At 42.0% G+C, this 25,669-nt stretch overlaps 1 protein-coding gene across 3 annotated transcripts in view; it reads right to left on the reverse strand.

Annotated features, from left to right (window-relative positions):
- Positions 1-25,669, reverse strand: part of PRTFDC1 (phosphoribosyl transferase domain containing 1) — a 96,113-nt gene that overhangs the window by 16,454 nt on the left and 53,990 nt on the right. For all 3 annotated transcript variants that reach the window (XM_082740855.1, XM_082740856.1, XM_082740854.1), the window contains exon 4: positions 4,085-4,150. In XM_082740855.1, the coding sequence (XP_082596981.1) occupies positions 4,085-4,150 (66 nt within the window). The remainder of the gene's footprint in view (positions 1-4,084; positions 4,151-25,669) is intronic.

The following is a 25,669-nucleotide window of genomic DNA, read 5'->3' on the forward strand; positions in this document are numbered from 1 at the left end:
TGATGGAAAGATTCTGGAAGGACTCTGAAACATTTTTTTCAAGTTCTCTCTAAGTCTTAATGCATAGCCTCTCTCTGAAAGGCTGAAGGAAAGGTGAACAGATAAAGCCATATGAATGCCTTCATCTTAAGGGAAAAGAAATTCACTTTCCCTTCACTTAAGGGAAAAGAAATTCCGAACATTAAGTGACACTGTTTTCACTCGTTCATCTTCAGGTGTGCAGCATTCGCCAACCCAGTCCCCAGGTTGAATCTCTTAGGACGCTAAAGCCCTTCTGCTTCTCCAAGACAACGTGCTCTCATTTGACTCATTTCTCATTCAGCTTAAACCCAACTTGCTGGCTGATGTGTCCTTTGGTCTGGCTAATTGGACTTTTTTTTTTTTTTTTTTAATTTTATTTAGATAGAGAGTAGGCAGAGAGGCAGGCAGAGGGAGAGGGAGAAGCAGGCTCTCCACTGAGCAGGGAGCCCAATGTGGGGCTTGATCCCAGGATCACAACCTGAGCCGAAGGCAGCCACTTAACTGACTGAGTCACCCAGGTGCCCTGCTAGATGGACTTCTATTTACTGTTCCCTCCAAACATGACCTCCCTTCCCATACTTCATTGAAAACATCTTTCTGGTTTCTTTCTAAGAGAAAGAGGAGCCTGCCCTCACTCAGCCACCAAATATTTATTCCAACCTGTCAGCTAGGCACCGTGCACGATGCAGGACATAGGATGGCGAATAATATAGTCAGGGTCCCTGCCCACCTTACACAGACTAGTGGGGAAAACAGACATAAAAAAAATTAGCCTCAAAGTAAACACTGCAAACTGTGAAAAGCGCTTGACTTGAAAGAGGGTACTGATACAGGGATGAATGGGGATGGTGGGGAGTGTGCAAGGGAAAGACAGTTTGCTCATTTTAGACAGAGAGACAGGGAGGGCCTCCCTTCCACAGGGGGCTGAGACCTGACGGATAGGAGGAAAATGGATTCCAAGTTGGAGGCCAAGCTTATCCGAGGTCTTGGCTGGAAGGAGCTTAACCAGTGTGGTGACAGCACGATGAGGAGGGGTGAGCGGCATGCGGTGATGGTGATGGTGGGAGGGAAGCAGGCCCAGATCACATAGGTCTTACAGGCTGTGAGAAGGACGTTGGATTATAATCTCAGAACACTGGGAGTGGGGTTCCCAGATAAAATACAGAACACCCAGTTACATCTGAATTTCAGATGAACAATAAATGACTTTTGAGCTTAAGTATGTTCCAATTACTGCATGTGACATGCTTATACTAAAAATGTATTCATTGTTTATTTGAAATTCAAATTCAGCTTGTTGGCATCCTGTTCTCTGTTTTGTGTGCATGTCTGGTGTTTTTTTTTTTTTTTTTTTGCTAAGTCTGACAACTCTAATTGTGAGGCCGCTGAAAAGTTTTCAGTAGGCAAGTGAGGGGATCCCATGTATATTTTAAGAAGATCTCTTTGGCTGTTGTGTTTTGGAGAATGGTTTGGAGTGTAGCAAGAGTTAAATGAAGGCCGAAGTTCGAGGAGACTAGTTAGGCTACCATAGCATCCCGGAGAAGAGATAGTAGTGGTCTGGCCCTAGACCAGTGCTTCCCAAAATTGCATGTGCCTAGGAACCATCTAGACCTCTTGTTAAAAGGAAGACTTAATTCAGAAGATCTGTGGTGGGATCTGAGATACTGCACTTCTAATTAGTTTGCAGGTGGTACTGACCTTGCTGGTTCCTAGACCAAAGATCATCAAACTATGGCCCATCTGGCCTGCTGTCCATTTTTATAAATAAAGTTTTATTGAAGCACAGCCATGTCCATTTGTTTCCATTTTATCTATGGCTGTTTGCTGGTTTCATGCTGTGATAGAATAAGTAGTTGCAACAAAGACCATACAGACCTCAAACTCTTAAGACATTTAAGGCTCCTCCCTAAAAAAGCTCACAAAGCCCTGCTGTAGACCACATTTTGCTACTGCAAAAGTCTAGATTCGGGTGATTACCATGAAGATGGAGAGAAGTAGGCAGATTTAAAACACATTTGAGAACACTGAGTGTGGTCTACAACGGTTCATCAAGTACTCCACTCTGATGTGAGTCCAGGTTCACGGAAATGCATAATGATGCATGGTCTGTAAACCTAAGTCGTTGTGAACGTTGAGAACCTGGCTGACCAATGTTGATTCATCTCAGATATATTTACCCCATGCATTGTAAGCTCAAGGGGTTCGACTCAGCACATATTTAAGCACATATAGAAATCCATTGATGCACACACATAGAGGTGAATGTAAAGATACCACGGAGTAGCACCCGGTAACCTGGAAGAATCATTTGTTTTGGGAACAGAACACTGAAGCTGACTCCTGCTGGCTGATTTTCTCCCTCTCCTACCTGAACTTCCATGATCTCTATTTTCTCATGGTGGGAAGGTATCTTTGTAGTAATTCTGGGAGGGATACTGAGGCTTAGTACTATCACCCCTCCTATCACTCTGTGCTTTGTAGGAAACTACCCTTTCCCCGCCCTACTCTCTGTCTCTTAAGGGAAGGGAATATCCAATACTCATGTAAGAGGGAGAGCACTTTAAAATGAAATAGAAGATGATGTTAAAAAAGTAGGAAAGAAAAACCAATTTTATATGCATCTTTTTTCTTGGCCTTCCTTTAGAATTCTTAGAATTGATACTTTGACAAACTCTCCTGGTAATAGCCCATGGTGATTGTGTAATACTGCACCGGGTACAGTATTTCTCTTGTGTCATACACCTGTAAGGCAATGTCCTCCAGCAAAGTCCCAAAGTGACTTATTTAAAGGCCACTTCACGGTTGTGAAAAGTTAATTTCTGGGTATTGAGTATTTTAATTTTCTAGCATGTCATTTTTATTTTTATTATTTGTTTTAAGTAGGCTCCATGCCCAGCGTGGTGCCCAACGTGGGGCTCAAACTCACAACCACAAGATTAAGACCTGAGCGGAGATCCAAAGTTGGACGTTCAATGGACTGAGCCACCCAGGTGCCCCAAGGATGTTATTTCATGCACTGACGTAGTAATATCACATGATGGCCTCGTGATGCATTAACATCAGCCAGTTAATTCCAATTTCTGTAGAATATAATTTATGTCTAGATAGTAATGCCCCATTTGGATGGCTACGAGGCTTTCTAAAGAGTAGAGGGAAAGAAGCTGGTTTGTATAGGTAGAGCCCTTGGGGCTCTGTCGTGTTCCTAATGTTATTATACATGTTTCTGTTAAATGTCTGCTATTCCTTTACCCCATCCAGTTGTTGCATCACAATAACAACCACGAATATGAGAGATTAAACTTGTGCTAGAGACTGATTCCTGTCACTTGGAAAGCTAAAGTTGTCCAAGGATAATGAGTACTAGAGATGTCAAAAGAGTTGTTGCTTGGATTCGCAGCAGAACTTGAATCTCGGGGCCCATTTCCACAAAGGCCAGGCGCTTTAGGAAACAACGCTTCCTTCCATGGATGTACTTATGTCAGAATCCAAACAGATTTTCACTTAACTATTAAGCATTGAAAGGTCTGGAGCGTCAAGGTGAAAGTGGAGGTGTTTGCCCCATGATTTAATGGATTGCATTTTTGCATGGGAGTGGAAAAGGCCTAAGGTTGGAACATATGCTCTCCAGAAGTCCTTTTTAATCCCTTCCTTAAATATTAGATATTTCAACAAACCTGTTTAAATGCCTTAGTGCAAGGCCTAGGTGCTGAGGCATAGATGAGAGACACAAAAGCATAGAAATAAAGGTTTCTTTTCTGGAGGAACAGCAAGAGGAGAAAAAGAAGAAAGCAGGAGCACCAAGGGATTTTGTAATACGGGGTTGTCTGAAGTGAGATTGGAAGGAAGGTTGGAGACCAAAGATCTGGTCGGCCTCGGGTCCTGGAAGCCTTATAAAAGGAGTGTTTTAGAAGGAAGAAATCATTAAAAGGATTCACACATCCATTTGCATGAATTAGCCAACCCCAGAGAGTGTCTGAAATGCATTGCGAGAGCTGACCTGAAACGAAGGTCACTGATTTCCCCATGACCTCAGTGCAGCCCCAGCAGAGTCACATTCACAAACCTTTCCAGCCAGTGTTGAAAGATCCTCGCCTCCAATTATCTGCATCTCGCCCACGGACTGGTCGTTCTAAAAAAAGCGAAGATAATATTTCACTGTGCGAGAAAACCTTTGCGGCACATTTTCCCTGTCTGCCCAGCTCGCAGCTAGATTGTGCCTGACAAATCCCGCACAAATAGCTGGTACAGATTCCTGGTTGCCCCTGGTTACCGAGAGCCACCCGCCTGCCTCGGTGCTGGAGACAAAGCATTGGGATGGCTCCTAGAGGGGGGAGACTGTGGAGAGGGGCTGATAAATGGAGTGGAGAGAAAACCAACAGACCTAATTTGGGAACACAGAAATGATGGAAGATGCCTGAGTCTACCCTGAGGCAGATGGAATTGGGGAAGGCTGTCAAGTTCCGGGACCTCTCTGGGTGGAGGGGGCTACGGTTTGTGCGGGGTGGGGGGTGGGGGGTGTATGTGGGGGTGGGCAGAAATGGGCCACGCATTTGTCTGCTGGGCCACCAAGCCCCATCTTCTGCCCCAGGGGGTAGCAATCAGGTAGTGGTTCCCAAAGAAATTAGGGGCCTTCTCTTTCCTCCTACCAATACAGGTCCAGCCCCCCATCTGAGGTCCAGGGCAATTAAAAAAAATTAATTTATTTAACAGAGACAGTGCAATAGAGCACAAACGGGGGAGGGGCAGATGGAGAAGGAGAAGCAGGATCCCTACTGAGCAGGGACCTCCACAAGGGGCTCGATCCCAGGGCTTTGGGATCGTGACCTGAGCCAAAGACAGATGCTTAACCGACTGAGCCACCCTGTCAAGGGCAATTCTAACAGTTCACACAGAGCAAGAACTATTGCACTCAGACCTTCAGGCATGAATGAAGAAGCCTCAGGAACGTTGTGCAGGCCCAGGAATATGTTTAAGAGATTTTCACGCCAGTTCTGTTAGAGGTCCATGAGTATCCCTTTCATGATGATTATGTATGGTATATCATCCTCTTCTAATTAAACCACACACACACACACACACACGCACACACACACGCACACAAAACCAAATACGGGTTGTTACCTAGTTCCTATCACAACAAAATAACATGGAGGCAGAACAGGAAACAGAGGCAGGCAACTTATTTTCTGGCCTCACTGGGGAGACACAGCAGAAGGGCTGGCGCAGACACCCCCACAGACCGTGGATTCACAACCACGCCAGACCTTCCAGCAATAACCTACGGGAGAAGGTCACAGTGCTGCCCTTCCTGCAGGACTCGATGAGCCAGGAAACATCTCAGGTCACTGCTGTGGCTTTTGGAGCTCTGGGCTCTCCTCTTTTATTCTGGCAAAAGGGCTCTGCCTCTTTCCTGGTGGTGGGATGGGGAGCAGGTGTGTTCATTTCCTAAGGATCAGGTGGGGCCAGGCCTTACCTGGGTAGGTAAACCAGCTATGCCCAAAGCTACAACAGGTCTTGGACTTTGCAGCGACTGAAGCAGATTTGTCCCCTTAGGAAAGTCCTTGGGTTGGTTTGAATTGGATTCTGTCACTTGCAATTGAGTCTCTAGGCACAGAGCTACTTTGTCGTAGAATGCGTTATCTGGGAAGATGAAAAGCAGCCAAATAACCCACAGAACAGTTTCATCAATGAAGCAGCCTTTATCTTTTTACCTTACTGCTCCAGAGCTGGGGTTGGGGGTATAACCTTAAATTGTTTTCACTTCCCTTGGTAAAGCATTCATTCTTTACGGCAGTGGAGTGGACAGGATGCCCACCAAGTAGGTGAGACCAAAAATTTTCTTCTTATGGGAACTGGTCTCAAAAGGAGAAAGTCAAAGAACACCCAGAATTCACAGATCTCTTGCTGTTTCTGAACGGGCATTCATAACCGTACATTCACAACCAGTCATGCAGTAGGTTAGGGACTTGTCCAAAACGTCAAAGGAGAGATTTTCTTATCACTTGCGGAGGTGCAGAGACACAGGAGTTAACATAGGGGGAATGTCTGCATATTAGACTCAAATGTGTTGCTCATAGCAGCAGGAAAAATGAAATTTCAATACCTTCAGAGGAGGGAGGTATACAGAATTGGATGCAACTATTAAGCCACAAAGTTTGACATAACAAATGAGATTTACCCGCTGCCAATCAGTGTAAACTTCATAATAATTCTATTACCATCTTCATTCTACTGATTAAAAACAAAAAGCACAATATATCAGAAAGCTAAATAATGTGCTTGCTCTAAGTGTCGCCTTCAGCATGTTGCCAAGCAAGTCTTAGTTCAGAAGACCTTCCTTAAAGTCCAAGTTTATAACATGTTTTTATTATTACATTTGTCCTTAACTCATCTGGAGCTTGTATCTTCCAAATGTCTATAAAGTCAATTGTCCCAATAGCACTTACTGAATTGTTTGGGTTTTTTTTTTCCCTACTGATGGGAAACATCATTTTTATCCTTATCTTTCATTCTCCTATGTGAGGGTCAGTTTCTATATTCTTCTGTTTCCTTACCTAAATGTCCATTTTAGCATCCAAACCATACTGTTACATTATTATAGCTTTCTAGTATGTTTTAGTATCTGGTAGTGTAAGTCCCGTTTTTGTGTTCTTTTTTTAAAAATTGTCTCGGCTATCTTTGCACAATTATTGGCCTATTTGCTGAGCTGTTATGAAGATCAAACAAATTAATACATACTGATCATTTAGAACAGAGCCTGGCACGTGGTCAGTACTCAGGAAATGCTGGATATAATTAATTTCCCTCCCTCCCCCTCTTGCTCCCTCTCTCTCTTCCCTACTTCCGTCCTTCCTTTCTTCTTCCCTTCCTCCCTGCCTTCTTCCCTGCTTGCTTCCTTCTTTCCTACCTTCTTAGGAAATGGTCACTCCTCAGGCCTCTTTGGTACACTGAGGTCTGAGGTCTGGAGCCCCCTGGTTTAATGACTCCAGCAAAGGAGGCTTTCGTGTCTTGCTGGGTTGGAGAAGGGAACTCAAAGGACCCCCTTCTCCATTCATATGTTCCCCAACCTCTTGCTCCTTTATCCCTTTCCCCCATCACTTCATCTTCTAAGAGCCTAGTGACTCACTTGTGAGCCTTCAGAAGTTCTGTGGCACAAATCCTATAATGCTCATCGACAATTCCCTCCATAGGCATTTAGATTTTCACTTTCTCTATTACGTTGCGTCAGTGCCCTTCCTTAATCACTTTTGCCTCCAAAAACCATTGACATCTCTCCCCTCCTCTTTGTCCTTGCACATATAGACTTCCATTTCTTTCTCTACTGGCATTTCGGTGCGGTTTCAGGAGGGAATAGAGCTAATTGTATGCAGTCAATCCACTGTGTTTAACCATGATATTTTCCTGATGGCTCAAAAGCATCCTTACAGTCCTAGGATTGATGTGTTTTTTAAAACATCCTTGGTTTTTCCTTGATAATATTTTATTTGGGATTTTTCGTCTTATCTTCGTAAGTCAGATGGGTTTATAGTTTTAAAGCAAAGTTATACTAGCCCTATACAATGCATCGAGTGGTTACTTATCTTTTTTTCCTAGGCTCTAGAAGAAGTTTGTCTCAGAATGGATTGATTGGTTTTGCTAAGGTTCAATAAAGCCCAGTATAGGTCTTATTTAACTCCCAGCTTATAAACCAGAAACCTGAGCAATGAGCATTTACATAGCTTGCCCAAAGAGGAGTTGCTAATCGGTGAAGGGGTCTAGTTCAATCCTAAAATGGCTGGCTCCTTGTTATTCTGGTGTAACCTACCCCTGCCCCTTGGCACCCAGTATTCCTAAAAGAGAAAAGTGCATAGTATGTCTTTGAGTGGAATCTAGAGAAGGAGTGAGTCCTGCTCACACAATGAAGCGAAATACACGAGTTCAGGAGAACACGAGTTCTCTCCGTGGCCAGGAGAAGCCAACATCTTGTAGAAATGGTGGAGCGGTTATTTAGATTTAAAGAGCCAAGGAAGGGGCACCTGGGTGGCTCAGTGGGTTAAAGCCTCTGCCTTCAGCTCGGGTCATGGTCCCAGAGTCCTGGGATGGAGCCCCAAATTGGGCTCTCTGCTCAGCATGGAGCCTGCTTCCTCCCCTCTCTGCCTACTCTCAAATAAATAAATAAAATCTTTAAAAAACCCCAAAAAACAAGGAAATCTCTGGTATTTAGCCCTGGTTCCTTGGAAGAAATATTTTGGAAACTACTAATTTAGGTGACCTGATCTCCAGGTACCAAAGGGGGCACGCCCAAGCAGCCCCACAGATGTGACAATTCCTCCTATGGAGAATTTAGACTGCTTAGATCATGTTTAGAAAAAAACAGCACTGAGCAAGAATAAATATCCTGAGTTCCTGTCCTTTTGGGGAACAGGAAGGGGAAAAGTAAGGAAAATAAATAAACAAAGGAACCACTCTCTAAGCCATTCGTTTTCCAAGACAGAGACACTTGCTTCAAAATCTGTACACACAAAAGTTTTCTCAATATTCTCCGCCACCACAGATTCCTTAACTTTGCTTTTCCTCCCTAATTATCTTTCCTCTTCACTATTCTGTGCTTAGTAAGGTCACTGATTCTATATTACGTGGACAGAGATGCAAAAACAAAACCCAGAAAGTCTTCATTATAAGGAGGTTTAATGAACAACCTGGAGAGTTTCTGATTAAAATGGTGCAAACCACTAATTATTATTATTTTTAACTCTAACATCTGATGCCAAGTCAGAGAACAAGGACAGGTGAATGGGTTCCAGTATCCCCAGTTTTTTCTTCAACCAGTGGTTGATTTAGGACAGGACTCTTAACAGGATCCCTTAGTCCTTCATGCTGCCTGAAGCCAGAGCAGAGGGCACAGTGTGGTCAGAGCCTGCATGGCTTCTGAACCCATTGCTTCAAGCAGAACAATGCCTCTTGTCTCTCTTACATCGATTGGGTTCACAGTGAGGTGGTGCAAGCAAAAAAAAAGTTTAAAAAACCATTGTTTTCATATTTTCTCCTTTGGAATTGACTTGCCTTTTTGGTTTCCTGTTCATTTAATTACCCATCTGCTTCTGAGAGTGTTTGTTTAGGAACTCCTTCTTATGACCTATGCGGAGGGAGTGGGGGGCAAAGGATATGCTGTGGAAAGAAGAATGTGGAGATTAAGCGACCAGGTGGCTGGGCTCCCCGGGTCCCCTCAAGGACCAGACTGCCTGGCTTCCACTCACAACCCCACCTTTCATGAGTTGTATGACTTTGAGGAAGTTACTTACCGTCTCAGGGCCTCAGTTTCCCTATTTATAAAAAGGACATATTAATCATTCCTACCTCTTAAGATTATTGGAGGACTAAAGGAATTCATGTACATTAAGCACTTAGAAAAGTGCCTGGCATGTAACAGTTAGCAGTACATAAAGCAGGCCCCGTGTTCTCCTAAGAAACTTGCAAATCTACCTGGTGCCCTAACATTTGACTTTGTGATGTATTCTTCGTTCAGTTCACTCGGTGTCTTACTACTCTGCGGGTGCGCTCTGTGGTTAGGGTTTACCAAGGCTAACTGCTACCCATGAGGCATTTGGGTAAGGAGGACTCATGTCATTGCACTGACACTTTGTATCCCAGCTGGAGCTTTGGTTAAAAATGACCTCTTATGTGTTTTCTTTTTGGGTTTCTCAATGACCTCCCAGCTTCCACACTGTGCTGTCTGATGCTTTCCAGCAGATTGTTTGGTGGGCATAATTCTTGTCATTCCACTTTGCTGTTTTCATCCTTTTCCTCAACAGGCAGAAGCCCCTTGGAGATGGTGCTGTGGCCCACTTTTATACTTCACTTCTTTAGAGCCTTGTGAGAACCATTTACAGTTAGTAGAGCAAGGAGTTAACCTTGAAACTGCCTTGCAAGATGGCGGCAGAAGGTCTGTGGTAGAACATGAGAATGGAAGACTGGGTTTCTCATCTCTTTCCAGGCCCAGCTACACTTTTACCTTGGGGATCATGAGCTGCCCTAATTTCTTTCTACGAATCCACCATTTTAGCTTAAAGTAATCTAAAATTGATTTAGGTACTACTTGTAAACAAAAGAACCTCAACTAAGATACCATGCTAACTTATAGGACAAGTCGGTATTTGCAAATTTTGATAAATATTACTAGTGACAAATTACTTGAGACACATCTCATCACTATTGATGTCCTACACTGTCCTGCACTGAGACCCCAGGAGTTCCCGGCACAGAACCTACTGCATTACCCTCCATGTCTTAACTCATGGTTGTTCACATTACATCTCCATCTTTCTTCACATGGGTGATTCATGTTCTTTCATCAAGACTCAGTTCAGGCATCATCTCTTCTGGGAAGCTTTCCTAGAGTCCCCTGGACTTTATATGTGTCACAATAACACTCTATACAGATCTGCATGTTGATAGACCATATCCAACTGGAGTTTATTTTTATGAATGTAGCAGTTGCCAATAGAATGAAAACTCCTTCAGCACAACAGCCTTACTGTCATCCTAATTGTTCCCTCTGTTGCTGGCACATGGTGGCATCCAGTGTTTATGGAATCATACTAAAGCATCCGAGCACATGCGTTAGCTTTATTTTTAGTACTTTTTCTCCTGCCCACTTAGACAACAAGTGTTCTTGGACAGCACTTGTTTTCTATTCCTTTAAGTTCTTCTCCAGCTGTCCAGAAGCCTGAAGGACCTTATTCCTCAATGGGACTCAGAGAAAAATGACAATTATAAACAAACACATGAGAAAATATCTGTAAAGCTCAACTGAGAAGGACTTAAATAAAGCTGACTTGAGTAACTTGAAAGATGGGATGACTGAAATAATGTAGACCTTCCCCTGTTATGTCTGATATCCATCCAAATGATATTTCTTTATTCTCACATTCTTATTGTCTCAGTTCCTTGTCTCCTCAATATTTTTAAAAACCTACATGCCCATATCCATGTGAATTCTGAACACAAGAAATATGAAAAGATGATTTATTAAGATATCTTAATAACAGGAATTTCATGATTAGTAAAAGATACATTTTAAAGCCAAACTAGTGTTTTAGCCAGGAAAGAAACCATACAGGTTAGCATGTACAGTTTCACTTATTTGAAAGTACAAGTGTACTTTGCATCTCTTGAATTTGGTGTGCCTAATTTTGCAAACATGATGTGACTTTATTCGAAGACAAAATGGCTTTCTGCTTAATGACAATGATTTATTACTCCATTGTGATTGGTAGAATACCAATCAATCTACTCCACCCGGTCTCCAAGAAGGGTATGGGTTAGCTAAGAGGAATCTCCACCCAACAGAGAAAGGTTATTTTCTGTATAAGAAATAAAGGGGAGCTGGGTTAGAAGGGGCCACAATGATCTGAAGAATCTATAGGCTGAAGAAAATGAAGAAGAAAAAGAAAGAGTGAGAGAGCGAAAGAAAAGAAAAGAAAAAGAGAACAGGAAGAAGAAAATAGACCTTTATTTTAATATAGTTATAGAGGACCCCAGGAAGGAGGAAACACAGTTTGAAAACAGATCCAGTGACTTCTCTTTACATGAACTCTGAAAACTTGGAAGCAGGATATCCTTCTGTTTTGAATCTTGGTATGGGCTGTTGTTTTGGTTGAAGTTGTGTTTTTAAATTATGGATCAGAAGGACAAACAAGTGGAGCCTCTGGAAACATCTGAGTGACCCCAAAAGACTTCAGTAAAATCTGTGTTTTAAAATGTGGATGGCCATATCCCAATGGTTGACTCTTTCTTGGAAGACCATTTTCTCCATACAATTTTTCCCTCCTAAATACCCAGGGAAGATTTATAATTATAACTTGAAAAACAACAAAAAGAACAACAACTGAAAATAGTTGTTCAACAGTAATGAAATCTTAAACCAGCTCTCATGAACTGGTTTTAGGATTACCAGGGGAAGGGGTGGTGAACAGGGAGGACCAAGGGAGAGAACTGGCAACAGATAGCATACCAGAGAAACCTCTAGAACCCACACCACTTTTTAGTATTAAACTTGGATCTATCTTCTTTCCCACCCAGTTGTACTCTGGGTCCAAAAACTTCTGCTATCTTGTATCATTTCTCAGCTCAGAACATTTCTGAAGATGCCCATGCTTGCAAAATAGCATCTGATTTCCAACCCCCGCACCCCCACCCTGCCCCGCCTCAGAGCCAGGCAAGAGTCCCCTGCATATCACAAACACCAAAACACAAAGACATTTGCTTTTTTTTCTTTTTGGTCTTATAAGGGAGTTTCTGGAAAGTTCTGTAACTGTTAAACTAATAAGAACTATGCAACAGGGACATGTGTGCTGAACTGGGCTTGCCCTCAACCCCCTTATAGGGTCAAGTTTGTGGAGGGTGGGGAGAGGATGGTGGTGGAGAAAAGCACAGCCTTATCTCGGGAAACCAGAAAAAGAGGGGCTGACATGTTTTCAGGTTGATGACTCTAAACCACCCAAATCAGGTGTCTCCCCAGATAACCATGTTCCCTCCTGCCTCTCTACTCAGAAGGTGCCATCTTGGAGGCACCAGAAGCAGGAAAAAGAGGCACAAGGGAGAAAAGCATAGCCTCCCCAAGTCCCTGAAGAGCTTAAGTGGGTCAGTCTCATGCCGGTTTCAGGCAGGCTCAGTCACCACCCAGAAGCTGGTCCTGGGCCCAGCTTATGCCCTGCCCTGCCCAGCAGACACACCACTCTGCTCAGGCTTGCAGGCTGCAGGGATGAGTACAGCACCTTTAGTCTCCAGCTCAGGGGATCTGAGTAGATACATGAGCCTGGCCATGGACAAAGCTATAAAGCTTCAAAACCTTAAACATTTAGAAATAATGGTATGGGCCTCTGCATTCATATTAGAGGCAAGGCTGACTTTGAGAACCATTTACCGAACATTTACTAAGTGCCAGGCACGACGCAAAACACATCACGAACATGAATCCAAGCAAAATCCCATGAGGTATCATCCAGAAGCCATTCTCCTTGGTATTTACCCAAGGAGTTGAATATTTATGTCCACACAAAAGCTTGCACTTGAATGTTTATAGCAGTTTTATTCATAATTCCCAAGACTTGGAAGCAGCAGAGATGTCCTTCAGTACGTTGACAGGATAAATAAACTGTGGTACACCCAGACAATGGATTATCATTCCGTACTAAAAAGAAATGAGCCATCAAGCCACAAAAAGACATGGAAGATGGTTAAATGTATCTGGCTAAGTGAAAATGCCAATCTGATGGGGGTATATACTCTAGGATTCCAACCATAAGACATTCTGGGAAAGGCAAAACTATGGAGATAGTAAAAGAGGCTGGTAAGGGTGGGGGGAATGAGTAGGTGGACCACAGGTGATTTTTAGAATAGTATAAATACTCTAGGATACCATAATGATAGATGCATGTCATTACACATTTGTCCAAACACAGAGTTATGGGGTGTCATTGTAGGTTCATCAGGTGTAACCTATGTAACTATCTGGTGTAGGATGTTGATGGTGGGAGGCTGTAGGTGTTGGGGCCTGGGAGTGCATGGGAATGTTCTGTACTTTCCCCTCAACCTTAATGTGAACAAAAGCTGCTCTTAAAAATAAAATCTATTTACTATGGTGAGTGCTGTGAAGTGTATAAATCTGGCGATGCACAGACCTGTACCCCTGGGGCTAATAATACATTATATGTTTATAAAAAAATAAAAAATTAAAAAAAATTAAGTCCATTAAAAAAAAAATCCTATGGGGTAACAGGCACTATTATCATCCCAATGCAAGTAACTTTGCTAAGTTACAGTGCCCAAGTCCACACAGCTGGAAAGTGAGGGGTTGAAAACAGGATAACCCTCTGTCTTGCTCCCAAACCTCCACCTAACCAATATGTTCTACAGCTTTTCTCTTGGGTCTGATCAGAATCTACCTTTCTGTCTGACTCTGCACTAGACTTCCTCTCCCTGCCAAGGTGCTTGTAATGTGCACAGGAATCCTGCACAGACTGTGATCCTGCCTGGGGTGGGACCTGAGAGTCTGCCTTTCTCGTGAGCTCCCAGGTGACAGAGAGGGGGCAGGTCCGCAGGCCATGCTCTGAGTGGTTGGGGGTCTATGTTCCATCTGCTGGCTAACTCCAGCACACACCCTCATTTTATCATCGTGTGTCTTATGGATGCACCCTCCACCCAGAAGGTCTTCCTGCCACATCCCTGCTTGTCAAAATCATAACTTCCCTAGATGTACAAGTTAAAAATTGACTATCACTGTAAGTCATCACCTGATCCTCATCCCACCACCACCATCAGCCAGAATTGATTTCTCCTGCCAAGGTGTTTCCTTTGCATTAAGCATGTATTCTTACCACACTTGTTACATTATTCACTCATTTTTTATGCATCTGTTCATATCTGCTCTTCTAAAAGCATCTTTGTAGGTTCCTTAGCCCTGAGCAGGTGTCTTGCATGCAGAAAGGAACCATGATGTGTTCCCCTTTTCTATAAAGTGGGGACAATAACACTTACTTGTTTGGATTGTTGTGAGCTTTAAGTTCAATGTCATATGTAGAGTGCTTTGCTCAGAGTAGGCCCCTGATAAATATTTATTGAATTGGATTTTCCTTTTCTGTTACCCATAAAAGAGAAAGGGGAGAGTGTGGGAGTGAATTAATGACAAAGCCAGGCTTACCCCCAAGGTATCTTAACATTTATTTATGTGGTTTTTCCACTCTATCAAGCTCTACTTCACTTTTTTTTGCTTATGTAACCCCTAGTCACTCATGTAACTAAAATTTATCAATATTTACAGAAGAAACCTGGAGTAGTATTTCCTGGTTCACACTTTCTGTGCAAATCATTGACTCATGTTCAATTAGGGCTTACCAGATGAAAGGAATACATGTCCTTACATTGTGGTAAAGTATAAGTTAATGTACATAATATATTTAATGTGCATGTGATGTACATATGTAACAGTTACATAGACATACCAGTATGTCTATGTAATTCAAGATAAGCAAATTTAAAATTAGGTAATGGTTTCCAAGTAACATGACTGTACAAGAAGAAATGATTATGACCAGACAATGATTTGCCTTAAGCAATTACTCGCTGGGACACCTTGGCAAACTCACTCAATTTCTCATTAACTTCATCTGAAAAATGGGGATAATACTGCCTGCCTTACATGTCGAGAGCAAGCAGATTGCCTATACATGCAAATGCTACGAAAAAATGGAGCAAAATTTTTTACATGCAAAATTGCATTAACAATATCCTCAGCCATAATACAAAGCTAGAGGGAAAAGGCAATTTATATGGAATACATTAGAACACCAAATGTCAAGCATTTCATCTACTATGACTACATTTTAGGTTTACAGTTTTGCTCCAACTTCTCCAGGTATCTGATGAGACACAAGTATCACGTGAGAAGGTCTGAGAGCAGAATGCTTCTAGAGCCACCTTTTATTTTTCAGAACAGGAGAAGATGGTTTATGTGATGTAGGCATGTTGATTGGCAGTGCAGGCTTGCAAATTCCTTCAGTATTAAGTCATGTCTTCAAAACTGGGTGGGGCGCTGAGTTATTAAATTTTTTCTTTGCCTCTGGAGGCCAGGCTTGGAAGTGGCTGGAGACTACATGTGAACTGAGCTGGGTGGTCTCAGGAAAATTCTGTGTAAACAGCGTTGCTCATCTAAAAGTAGCACAATACACTGCACATCTGTCTGTCCATGTTATACAAACAGAATCTGGACTCCATTAATGTGCCTGAGGAATAAATTATTCTCTAATAAATGTTTTTATAATCACAGTGGAAAGGAAGGTCCAAGACAGCAAAGGAAATGAGACTCCAGTACCAATTTGTTGGCGGAAGCCTGGGAGGGGAGTGGGAGAAGGAAGTAGACCACAGCTGTGTCTGACTTAGAGCGGGTGTGTCTTCTTTAACATGGGAAAGGTGGGGTTCCATACAGACTAAGGTATGGGAGAGTACCTTATTCTGTACTTGCCAATGAGGACTGCCAGATCGCCTAGGGAAGGTGGATTTGCTCTCAGTTCCTGCTGGATGATCAAAGAATAACTTCTTAATGACGCATCCAGCTAAGGATGTAGACCCAACAACCTCAGTGCCCCAAAAGTCAGAATGTCTATATGAGGTGGCCTGACAGAGCCAGCAGCTATAGAATAGGGCACGTGGGCTGTCTGACTGTTCACACATGAATAGCTACTCTTCTCTCTTTACCCCCATCGAGTATTTGTTGTTATTGGCTGATGACACGAGGGCCTTTGTTTTGTAAGGGGGCAGGAGAACTTGTATGAGTCAGAGGGGACAGGGAAGAGAGAAGAGAAGGCTGGAGGCTGATATGATGACCACTGTTCTCCATCTGGTCCCTTTGACTGCATTTAAGCCCTGATATTGGAGGATTGAACTGCTTTCATTAGAGACGAAGATTCTGGAAGGGGTCAAGGGTCCAAAGTGGAGCCCATTCACAACCATTTGGGAGCCCTGCCTCTATGGGAAACCTGGCCCTATCCTGGTGCCCTCAAGGCTGGCAGTTTGCGGGGCTCCCCTAGCACAGACACAGGCACTCACAATAGGCATGGTTAGCCGTGGCCTCGATAATGATTCCAGAAGGCACTTCTTGGGCAGAGATACCAAATGCAGGAACTAGAGCTGGGACTGGCTGAGGAGGTAGCAGATGCTGTGGAGTAAGTGCAGCTGAGGGACTGACTCAGACACACATGGGAGGACCCCCTTGGGAAGTCTCAGAAATAACCGAAGAGTAAAATTCTTGATCGGGCCAATGGGAAAAGTATAATCCCAATGCAGTGTACTTTGGCATGCTCACACCTGGATCTACTTTTGTAGTTACCAACGGGTAATGCCAAAGATGAAAGCTGCATAGGAAACGACATTTGGGTTGCAGAAATGTCGAATATTTATTTGGTGTTTATATAACCTTCCTCTGATTACATCAAATTCATTTGCTGTGAAGTTCACAACGTCCTTAACATCGTGGAGTTCATGACACTATCCCTGTTGTAGCACCTCGGTTTTTAATTTAAAAATTTTAAGGGAATGGTTTTTACTGTTGTTGTAGTTTTAAAATTTCATTATATTTTGATAAGTCCCCGTGACTTCTGCTTCTTGCCAAGATGGAGTAACAAAGACCAGATTTTAAAAAAAAAAAATAATAAGCAAAATGTAGGCAACAACAGTTTCAAGATACTGGATGTCAGGCAACAAAGAAGAGCAATCCCCAAGATAGGAACCAACAAAGGGGACCCTATGACTGACTGGCTGACTGTCCTGGGAGAGTTTTCATACCACAGCATAGGGAAGGAGAATCCTGGTGGAGTCTGGGAGGTGGAGTGTAGGAGATGGAGAGGAGTGACCCGGGAGAACCTGACAGTGGTTCTCAGGATACAATATTGGAGAGAAGGGCTGTAGAAGGAAAAGCAGCAGAGCATGCAGCAGATCTGCAGACACAGACGAAGAAACTGCTTGTGTCAAAGAAAGAACCATCTAAACGGATTGGAGGGAGCAGTGTCCAACATAAGCAGAGCCAAGAATAGTGCCTGTCCCTACCAGAAGGTGAAATCCCACCATTGATGGGGAGTTGCGTAGAGTACTTTGGAGGGTCTTGCCTCCGTGGTGAAGACTCTCTAGCCCTAGCATGGGGTTTGTTCTGGACCTACCTAACAAATCATAAAAGCAGGATCTGAAAGGATCTAACTGCTTCCAAGTCACAACTGCATCTCAAAACAAGGCTCGAGAATATATAAGGGAATAAAAAAAAGTACCCATCCACAAGCAAACGAAAAGTTGCTCCCCATCACTAATCGTCAGAGAAACGCAAATTCGAACTATAATGAGCTATCACCTCACACCCATTAGGATGGCTATTATCAAAAAGCCAGAAAACAACAAGCGTTGATGAGGACGTAGAGGAACTGGAACACTTGTATGCCATTAGTACAAATGTAAAATGGCGCACCCTCCTTAGAAAACAGTGTGGTGGTTCCTCAAAAAGTAAAAAATAGAATTATCATGTGATCCAGCAATTATACTTCTGGGTAGATATATCCACAGGAACTAAAAGCAGCATGTTGAAGAGGTATATGCACATCAAGGTTCACATCAGCATTATTCACAACAGCCAAGACATAAAAGTAATGCAAAAGTTCAATAAGTGGAGAGATTAACAGAATGTGGTATATGCATATGATGGAAAACTATTCAGCCTTAAAAAGAAGGAAACTTTGTCACGTGCAACCACATGGATGAACCTCGAGGACATTATGCTAAGTGAAATACAGTAGTTACAAGAAGACAAATACTGGTATGCTTCCACTCATTTGAGGTGTCGAAATTAGTTCCAGTCATAGAAATAGGAAGGAAGTAGAATGACAGTTGCCAAGGGACTGGGGAGAGGGGGAAATGGAGGAATTGTTCAGTTTCATAGAGTTTCAGTTCTGCAGAATAAAAAGTTCTAGAGGGGACACCTGGGTGGCTCAGTTGTTTAAGCAACTGCCTTTGGCTTGGGTCATGACCCTAGAGTCCTGGGACCATGTCCTGCATTGGGCTCCCAGCTCCGTGGGGAGTCTGTTTCTCCCTCTGACCTTTACCCCTCTCATGTCGTCTCTCACTCTCTCTCAAATAAATATCTCTTGCACAACAATGTGGAATACTGAACCACACAGTTAAAAATTATTAAGATGGCAAATCTCCTGCATTTTTATTTATTTAAATAATTTTATTTATGTAAAAAGTCCATCACACAGTAAGGCACAATTCACAATGTTTGACATCTAAGTAAAGATTCTCAGGCACAGAAAGAGGCAGAAAATTGAAGAAAATAAAAATCAGTAGAAACTGATCAAGAACTGACACATGTTAGATGTTAGATGTTAGAAGATGAGGACATTAGAACAGTTCTTACAGTTGTATTGTATAGGCTCATTGGTTAAGTAGACTGGGAGGATATACAATTTTTAAAAAACATAAATGGAGCTTCCAAGGATGAAACATAAAATGTATGAGATGAAAAATGCATGGGTGTGGTGCACAGAACTCTAAAATGGTCCCAAGACTGTCCTTTGGCATACACATCCTTGAGTGTGAAAGGGACCGCAAATATGATAGAATATAACTCCAACACTTATGTTACCATATTTGGCAAAAGGAATTTTTCAGATATAATCAAAATCCCAAATCAGCTCACTCTAGCTAACCAAAAGGGAGATGATGCAGGTAGGCCTGAGAACTCAGAGGAGTCTGTCAAAGAAACAGGAAGCCTGCTGGCTTTGGGAAGCAGACACACGTGTTGTGAACTGCTATGCTATGGAGAGAGCCAAGTGGCAGGGAATGGGGGCAGCCTCCAAGAGGTGAGAACTGCCCACAGCTGTCAGCCAAAAAGAAAATGAGGACCTTTGCTCACAACCTGGAGGGTATGAATTCTGCCAACAACTTGGTGGAGGTTGCAAGGGTATATATTTCCTGAGCCGGCTTTATAAGGATGCTTCCAGCTGACAACCTTGGGAGACCCTGAGCAGAGGACCCAGCATCTTGGCACCAGACTCCTGACCCATGACGATGTGAGATCACAAATGTATGCTGTCTTAATCTTTTAAGATTGTGGTGATTTTTCATGCAGCAGTACAGAAGTCATATAAGTGACAAAGCCAAATGGCAGATGAGATACAGCAGGAGAAATGGTTAGTGAGCTTGATGACAGCAATAGAGAGTGCCCTAAATGGAACACAGAGACAAAAAACAATTTTTAAAAGGTAAAAAGATCATTAGTGAGCTCTGGAGCAACTTTAAAATATGGCCTAATCGACATGTCAGCAGAGTTCCTGAAAATGGGAAGTGGGGACGAGAATTATTCGAAGAAGTAATGTCTGAAAATTTCCAGGTTTGATGAAACATATACATCCACAAATCCAAGAAGCTTAATGAAAGCCATGTACAAGTAACATGAAGAAAACAACACTAAAGCATGAAAATAATAATGACAAAGTAGCTCTGATTAGAAAAAATTCCAGCGAGAAAATAATGGTGCAATGCATTTAAGTACTAAAAAAAAGACTGCCAACCTAGACTTCTGTACCCAGCAAAATTATCATTGGAAAATTGGGTGAGAGGTGCCTGGGTGGCTCAGTCAGTTAAGTGTCTGACTTTTGATTTCAGCTCAGATCATGACCTCCGGGTCATGCCATTGAGCTCCACGAAGGGCTCGGTGCTGGGTGTGGAGCCTGCTTAGGATCTTCTCTCTCCCTTCCCTTCTTCCCCTCCCCTCCATGTGTCCTCTCTCCCTCTCTCCAAAAAAGGGGACGAATAAGACAGTGTCAGACACACAGAAGCTGAAATAATTCATCAGCAGCAGAAGTACACTACAAAAAAAGTTAGAAGAAAAACTGCAGGCAGGAGAAAGATGATCTGAAAAGGAAATAGGGATTTGCACAAAGGAATGAATGTGACTAGATACGGTAACTACACAAATAAATAGAAAAGATTTTTTACATTTGGTATCAAAATCTTTTTAAAAAGTAAACTATCAATTTTGGAATAACTGCAGATTTACAGAAAAGTTACAAAATTAGTAGAAAGATTCCCTGCATACCCTCTACTGAGTCTCTTCTATTGTTAACATATTAGATGGCTGTTGTCAATCTGTTATAACTAAGGAACCAGTATTACTACATTACATTAACTAAACGCTGAATTTATTTGGCTATTAGTTATGTCCTTTATCTATCTCAGGATCTCATCCAGGATACTGCATTGTATATAGTCATCATGTCTCTTGACTACTCTGGTCTGAAACTATTTCTCAGACTTTCCTTTCTTGATGATCTTGACAGTTTTGAGGAGTGTAGTTGGGTGTTTTGCAAAATGTTCCCCAACTGAAGTTTGTGTGATATTTTTCTCATAGTTAAATTGGGCTATGGGTTCTTGACAAGATGATCATGGAGGTAAAGTGCTATTTTCATTACATCACACCAAGGGTACATGCTATCAACATGACTTAACACTCATGATATTAACCTTGGCCACCTGGTCAGGGTAGAGTTTGCCAGGCTTCTCCACTGGACAGTGACTTGTTTTTCCTCTGCTTTCTATACTCTCCTAAGTCACAAAGCCCAGACTACCCTCGAGGTTTGGGGAATTAATCTCTTTCTCCTTGGGAAATAAGTATCTACATAAATTACTTAGAATCCTTGGAACCCATCTCATTTGTTCAAATATGGTCATGCATAGGAATGAACTACATCAGAAAAGGTAACTATAACTACATGAGTGTACATAGAGACATAGTTTCTTCATATTTACATCCCTTAAAAGATAATTACCTTTAAAAAATAACAAAAAGTAGTAATAATATATTGTGGCATTTATACCATATGTATTAGTAAAATGCATGGCAATAGTATAAAGTCTAGAAGGGTAAAAATGGAAAGGTACTATTATAAGCTTCTTATACTATAGGTGAAATGGTATAATACAACTTCAAGGGTAAGTTAAAAATGTTTCTATAAATGCTGGAACAATCACTAAAAAACCAGAATTTTGGCTAATTAGCAAACAGAGGAGATATAATGGAATCACACACACACACACACACACACACACACACACACACAAGCAGAAAATAGGGGCACCTGGGCGGCGCAGTGGGTTAAGTCCTCTGCTTTCAGCTCGGGTCATGATCCCAGGGTCCTGGGATTGAGCCCTACATTGGGCTCTCTGCTCAGCGGGGAGCCTGCCTCCCCCCCTCTCTCTCCGCCTGCCTCTCTGCCTACTTGTGATCTCTGTCAAATAAATAAATACAATCTTAAAAAAAAAAAGAAAGCAGAAAATAGGAAATGATGGGAGAGAACAAATGGACAAATAGAAAACAAATCACAAGATGACAGAATTGAACCATACTGATAATCCCATTAAATATATATGGTCTCCACGTCACAGGTAAAATACAAAAGTATCACATTGGCTATATGCTGCCTTCAAGACACCAGCTCTGCATATTAAGAAACAAATAGGTTAAAAGTAAAAAGAAAAAAAGAAATAAAAAGTAGAGAAACCAAAAACATCAGTATTCATTAAGGAAATACAAATTAAAACACCGTGAGATACCTTAATTCCTTTGAACGGCAAAAATTAAAAACCACACCAAGTGTTGGTGAGGATGTAGGGGAACTGAAACTATCTTGCTTTCCTGGTTGGGTTGGGGGGCGGGGAGTTTAAAATGGTAAAGCCACTTTGGAAAACAGTTGAGTAGTTTTTTTAGAAAATTAAACATGTGCCTACTATAAAGTTCAGCCATTTACCCTTTGGTATTTATTTACCCAAGAGAAAAGAAAGCCTATGTCCATACAAAGACCTGTTACAAATATTCATAGCAGCTGTATTTGTAATATAGCCCCAAACTGGAAACTACCCACTTGTCCATCAATAGGGGCCAAGTAGATGGGCTCAGGGGAGGGTGCTGAGGTTAGAACACTGGCACCTGAATGAATGAACAACCAGGAAAGAACCCTGGGTTAAGAATGCTATGCCTGTAAGAATGTGCCTGTAAGGATGCTTATTGATTGGCTGTTTACAAAGATTGACTTTCACATCAGGTTTAAGTATTCAAAAATATTAAAAAAAAAAAAAAGCTCAGTTAAAAAAAAGTCAATACACATATTCAATGAATATTGAATAACTTCTGTAGCCAAAAGTTCTAGGAATTTGCTCCAAGTCTTCTCAATCCCATTACCACCATAGAGACCAAGTCAGACTTCCTTCAAATAATGCCTTTCAAATCTGCTTCAAGTCCCTGGTGTTCTGATTAAATTGCTTCTTATGTAAAACGTCTAGCCTCCTTCTCTTTACTCACTGCCAACTGTCTCTACACATTCACCCCTGACTCTCATCTGCTCAGATGGGCTATACATTATTTTTTTTTTACCCCTGCAGTCAAAATAAATCCTCTTCTCTTCCTATTTATCTGCTGCTGGAGCCAATTAGTGATGGAGCCTTGGTTCTGTGCTCATATGCCTTCTAAGCACACCTAATTCAACAATCAAAATTGAATGACAAATTGTGGGTACTATAAATATACCAGTCCACAAGTAGAAAGGGACTGGGGTATTTCAGGAGGCAATGGCATTGAAAGCAGATTCTTCATGAGAACACTGACGTTTCAGGTTTTATTAAAGTGTTAGTTATTTCTGGAGCACTAAAGACCTAAAAGCAAGTTTTGCTACCACTGGAAGACATGGCTACATTTTAAGCATGCATTAGTGATTCCCAAACCTCTCACACAGAAGTTTGGTTTCTATAACTCCAGTTTTCATTTGGCTGAGAGGAATAGGAAAAGGAGTTTCCAAATTCTCTTTAAACCTTGGGGTTTATGGGCACCTGGGTGGCTCAGTCGGTTAAGCCTCTGCCTTTGGCTCAGGTTATGATCCCTGGATTCTTGGATAGAGCTCTCTGCTCAGCAGAGAGTCTGCTTCTCCTTCTGCCCCTACCCTTCTCTCACTCTCTCTCAAATAAATAAATAAAATCTTTAAAAAAATCCCTTGGGTTTAGCTATCAATAGATAATAAAATTCACCTAAATTCTGATCCTTATAAGATCTGTCTTTGTAATGGCACAACTGACTCCCAGGAACATGGAATTATGTCACACCCCATATGACATAATATTACATATCTGAGAAAGAGACCTCATGTAAAATTCAACCACAACTTTCAAATATAAAATATAGTATTATTATTAACTATGGTCACCATGTTGTACATTGCACCATGTTAAGAGAGTAGATCCTGGGACGCCTGGGTGGCTCAGTGGGTTAAAGCCTTTGCCTTCAGCTCAGGTCATGATCTCAGGGTCCTGGGATCAAGTCCCACATTGGGCTCTCTGCTCAGCAGGGAGCCTGCTTCTCCTTCTCTCTCTGCCTGCCTCTGCCTACTTGTGATCTCTCTATCAAATAAATAATAAAAGCTTAAAAAAAGTAAAATTCCTTCTACTATTAAAAAAAAAGGATTGTAGATCTTAAAAGTTCTTATCATAAGGAAAAAAGTTGTAACCATGTGTGCTAGACTTATTGTGGCAGTCATAAAAATAAAAAAATTTAGATGCAATTCAGGGGAGTGTCCAAACAAACAAAAAAAAAAAGTTTTTAAAGATTTATTTATTTATTTGAGGAAGGGGAGGGGCAGAGGGAGAGAATCTTCGAGCACACTCCCCACTGAATGCGGGCACCATTATCTCACGACCCGTTAGATCAGACCAAAGCCAAAACCAAGAGTCAGATGCTTAAGTGACTGAGTCATCAGGAGCCCCTGAAAGAATAGTTTTTAAAGAGAGGAGTCCATCTTTGAATAATTAGATTACCAGATATATTAATAAACTTTTTGGAAATACTGATTCTTTTCATTTTCTTATAACTAGAAGAATATGTTTCAGTAACTTACAATATTAATAGCTAACCTTTATTGTGATAGATACTGTGCTGGATTTTCCTTACTTTATCTCATTTTCAAGATGAGAAAATGGTATCTTAATTAGATAGCTGGTCGAAACCCACTCAGCAGTTGGTGGGGCAGAATGGAAAACTAGGCTTGTTCATAGCAGAGTCCTCACACTTGACCATTCTGTTAAACCTCAGGAAAATGATACACTAATCAACTTGGCAATGCTAATAGCAGTGGTGCTCCAGGAACGAGGGCCCAAAGGTTCCTACTTATTATGTTTTTTAAAAATGTGATGGAGTCAAGACAAAGGAAATGCAGAAACTGCTTGCTTCCTGATAACATTATCGTGGCCCCCAAAGGAAATATTAAAATAGGGCTGCTCTACTGGCTCTTTGGCTGTTGGAATTGCTACTTACACTGTGAGTCATGCTCTTGGACCTCTGCCTCTGTGGACACTGATTGCTTGAGCTTCACCCCAAAACTCTGGAAAGGAGACAAGGTGCATGTTGCCCTATCATAACCGTGTGTAGTCATGGGAGTATCGTGTTTCTTAGCCATGTCATGCAGTTCAGAGTTCTGTGAAAGCACAGTGAGGCCAACCTAGGCTTGTATATGAGGCAAAGGGGCCCATACTCACATTCCCACTCTATTTAACCCAAAGCCGCTCTACTTTTGAGGTTTTATGGAAGATACCACTTAAAACATTTCAGTGCTGAAAACACATTTGAAAATCACAGGCCTACTGGGAGACCGACACAGCATGGTGGTAAAGATCATGGCTTTGGAGCTTGACAGTGTGGGTTCAAGTCCAGGTTCTACCATTCCTGGACTGGGTGCTCACAGAGCAACTTAATCCACCCTTCTGAACCTCAGATACATGCTGGCTCAGAACAGGCATCTGGAAATGGTAGTTGTTAACACTACCATCTGGTCCCATTAGAGGATGATGAGCTAGAGGGGAATTGGGTTAAAATCCAGAAAGAGAAGGGGAAGTGCCTAGAGCTTTAGAAAAGAGGAACTTGGGACCTGGCTCCCCAGACATGTCTGCCTGTGTTATAACTTCTAATTGTAAAACTGAATACCACTATAGAGAATACTAGATCCCTTTCCTGTTATAAATGTGAAAACTGAGATCCAGGGAAGCTGTGACTTGTACCAAGGTTAAATTTAAAAACCTATAGCCTATAAGC

Source organism: Mustela nivalis, assembly GCF_964662115.1.
Source record: "Mustela nivalis genome assembly, chromosome: 7".
NCBI lineage: Eukaryota > Metazoa > Chordata > Mammalia > Carnivora > Mustelidae > Mustela > Mustela nivalis.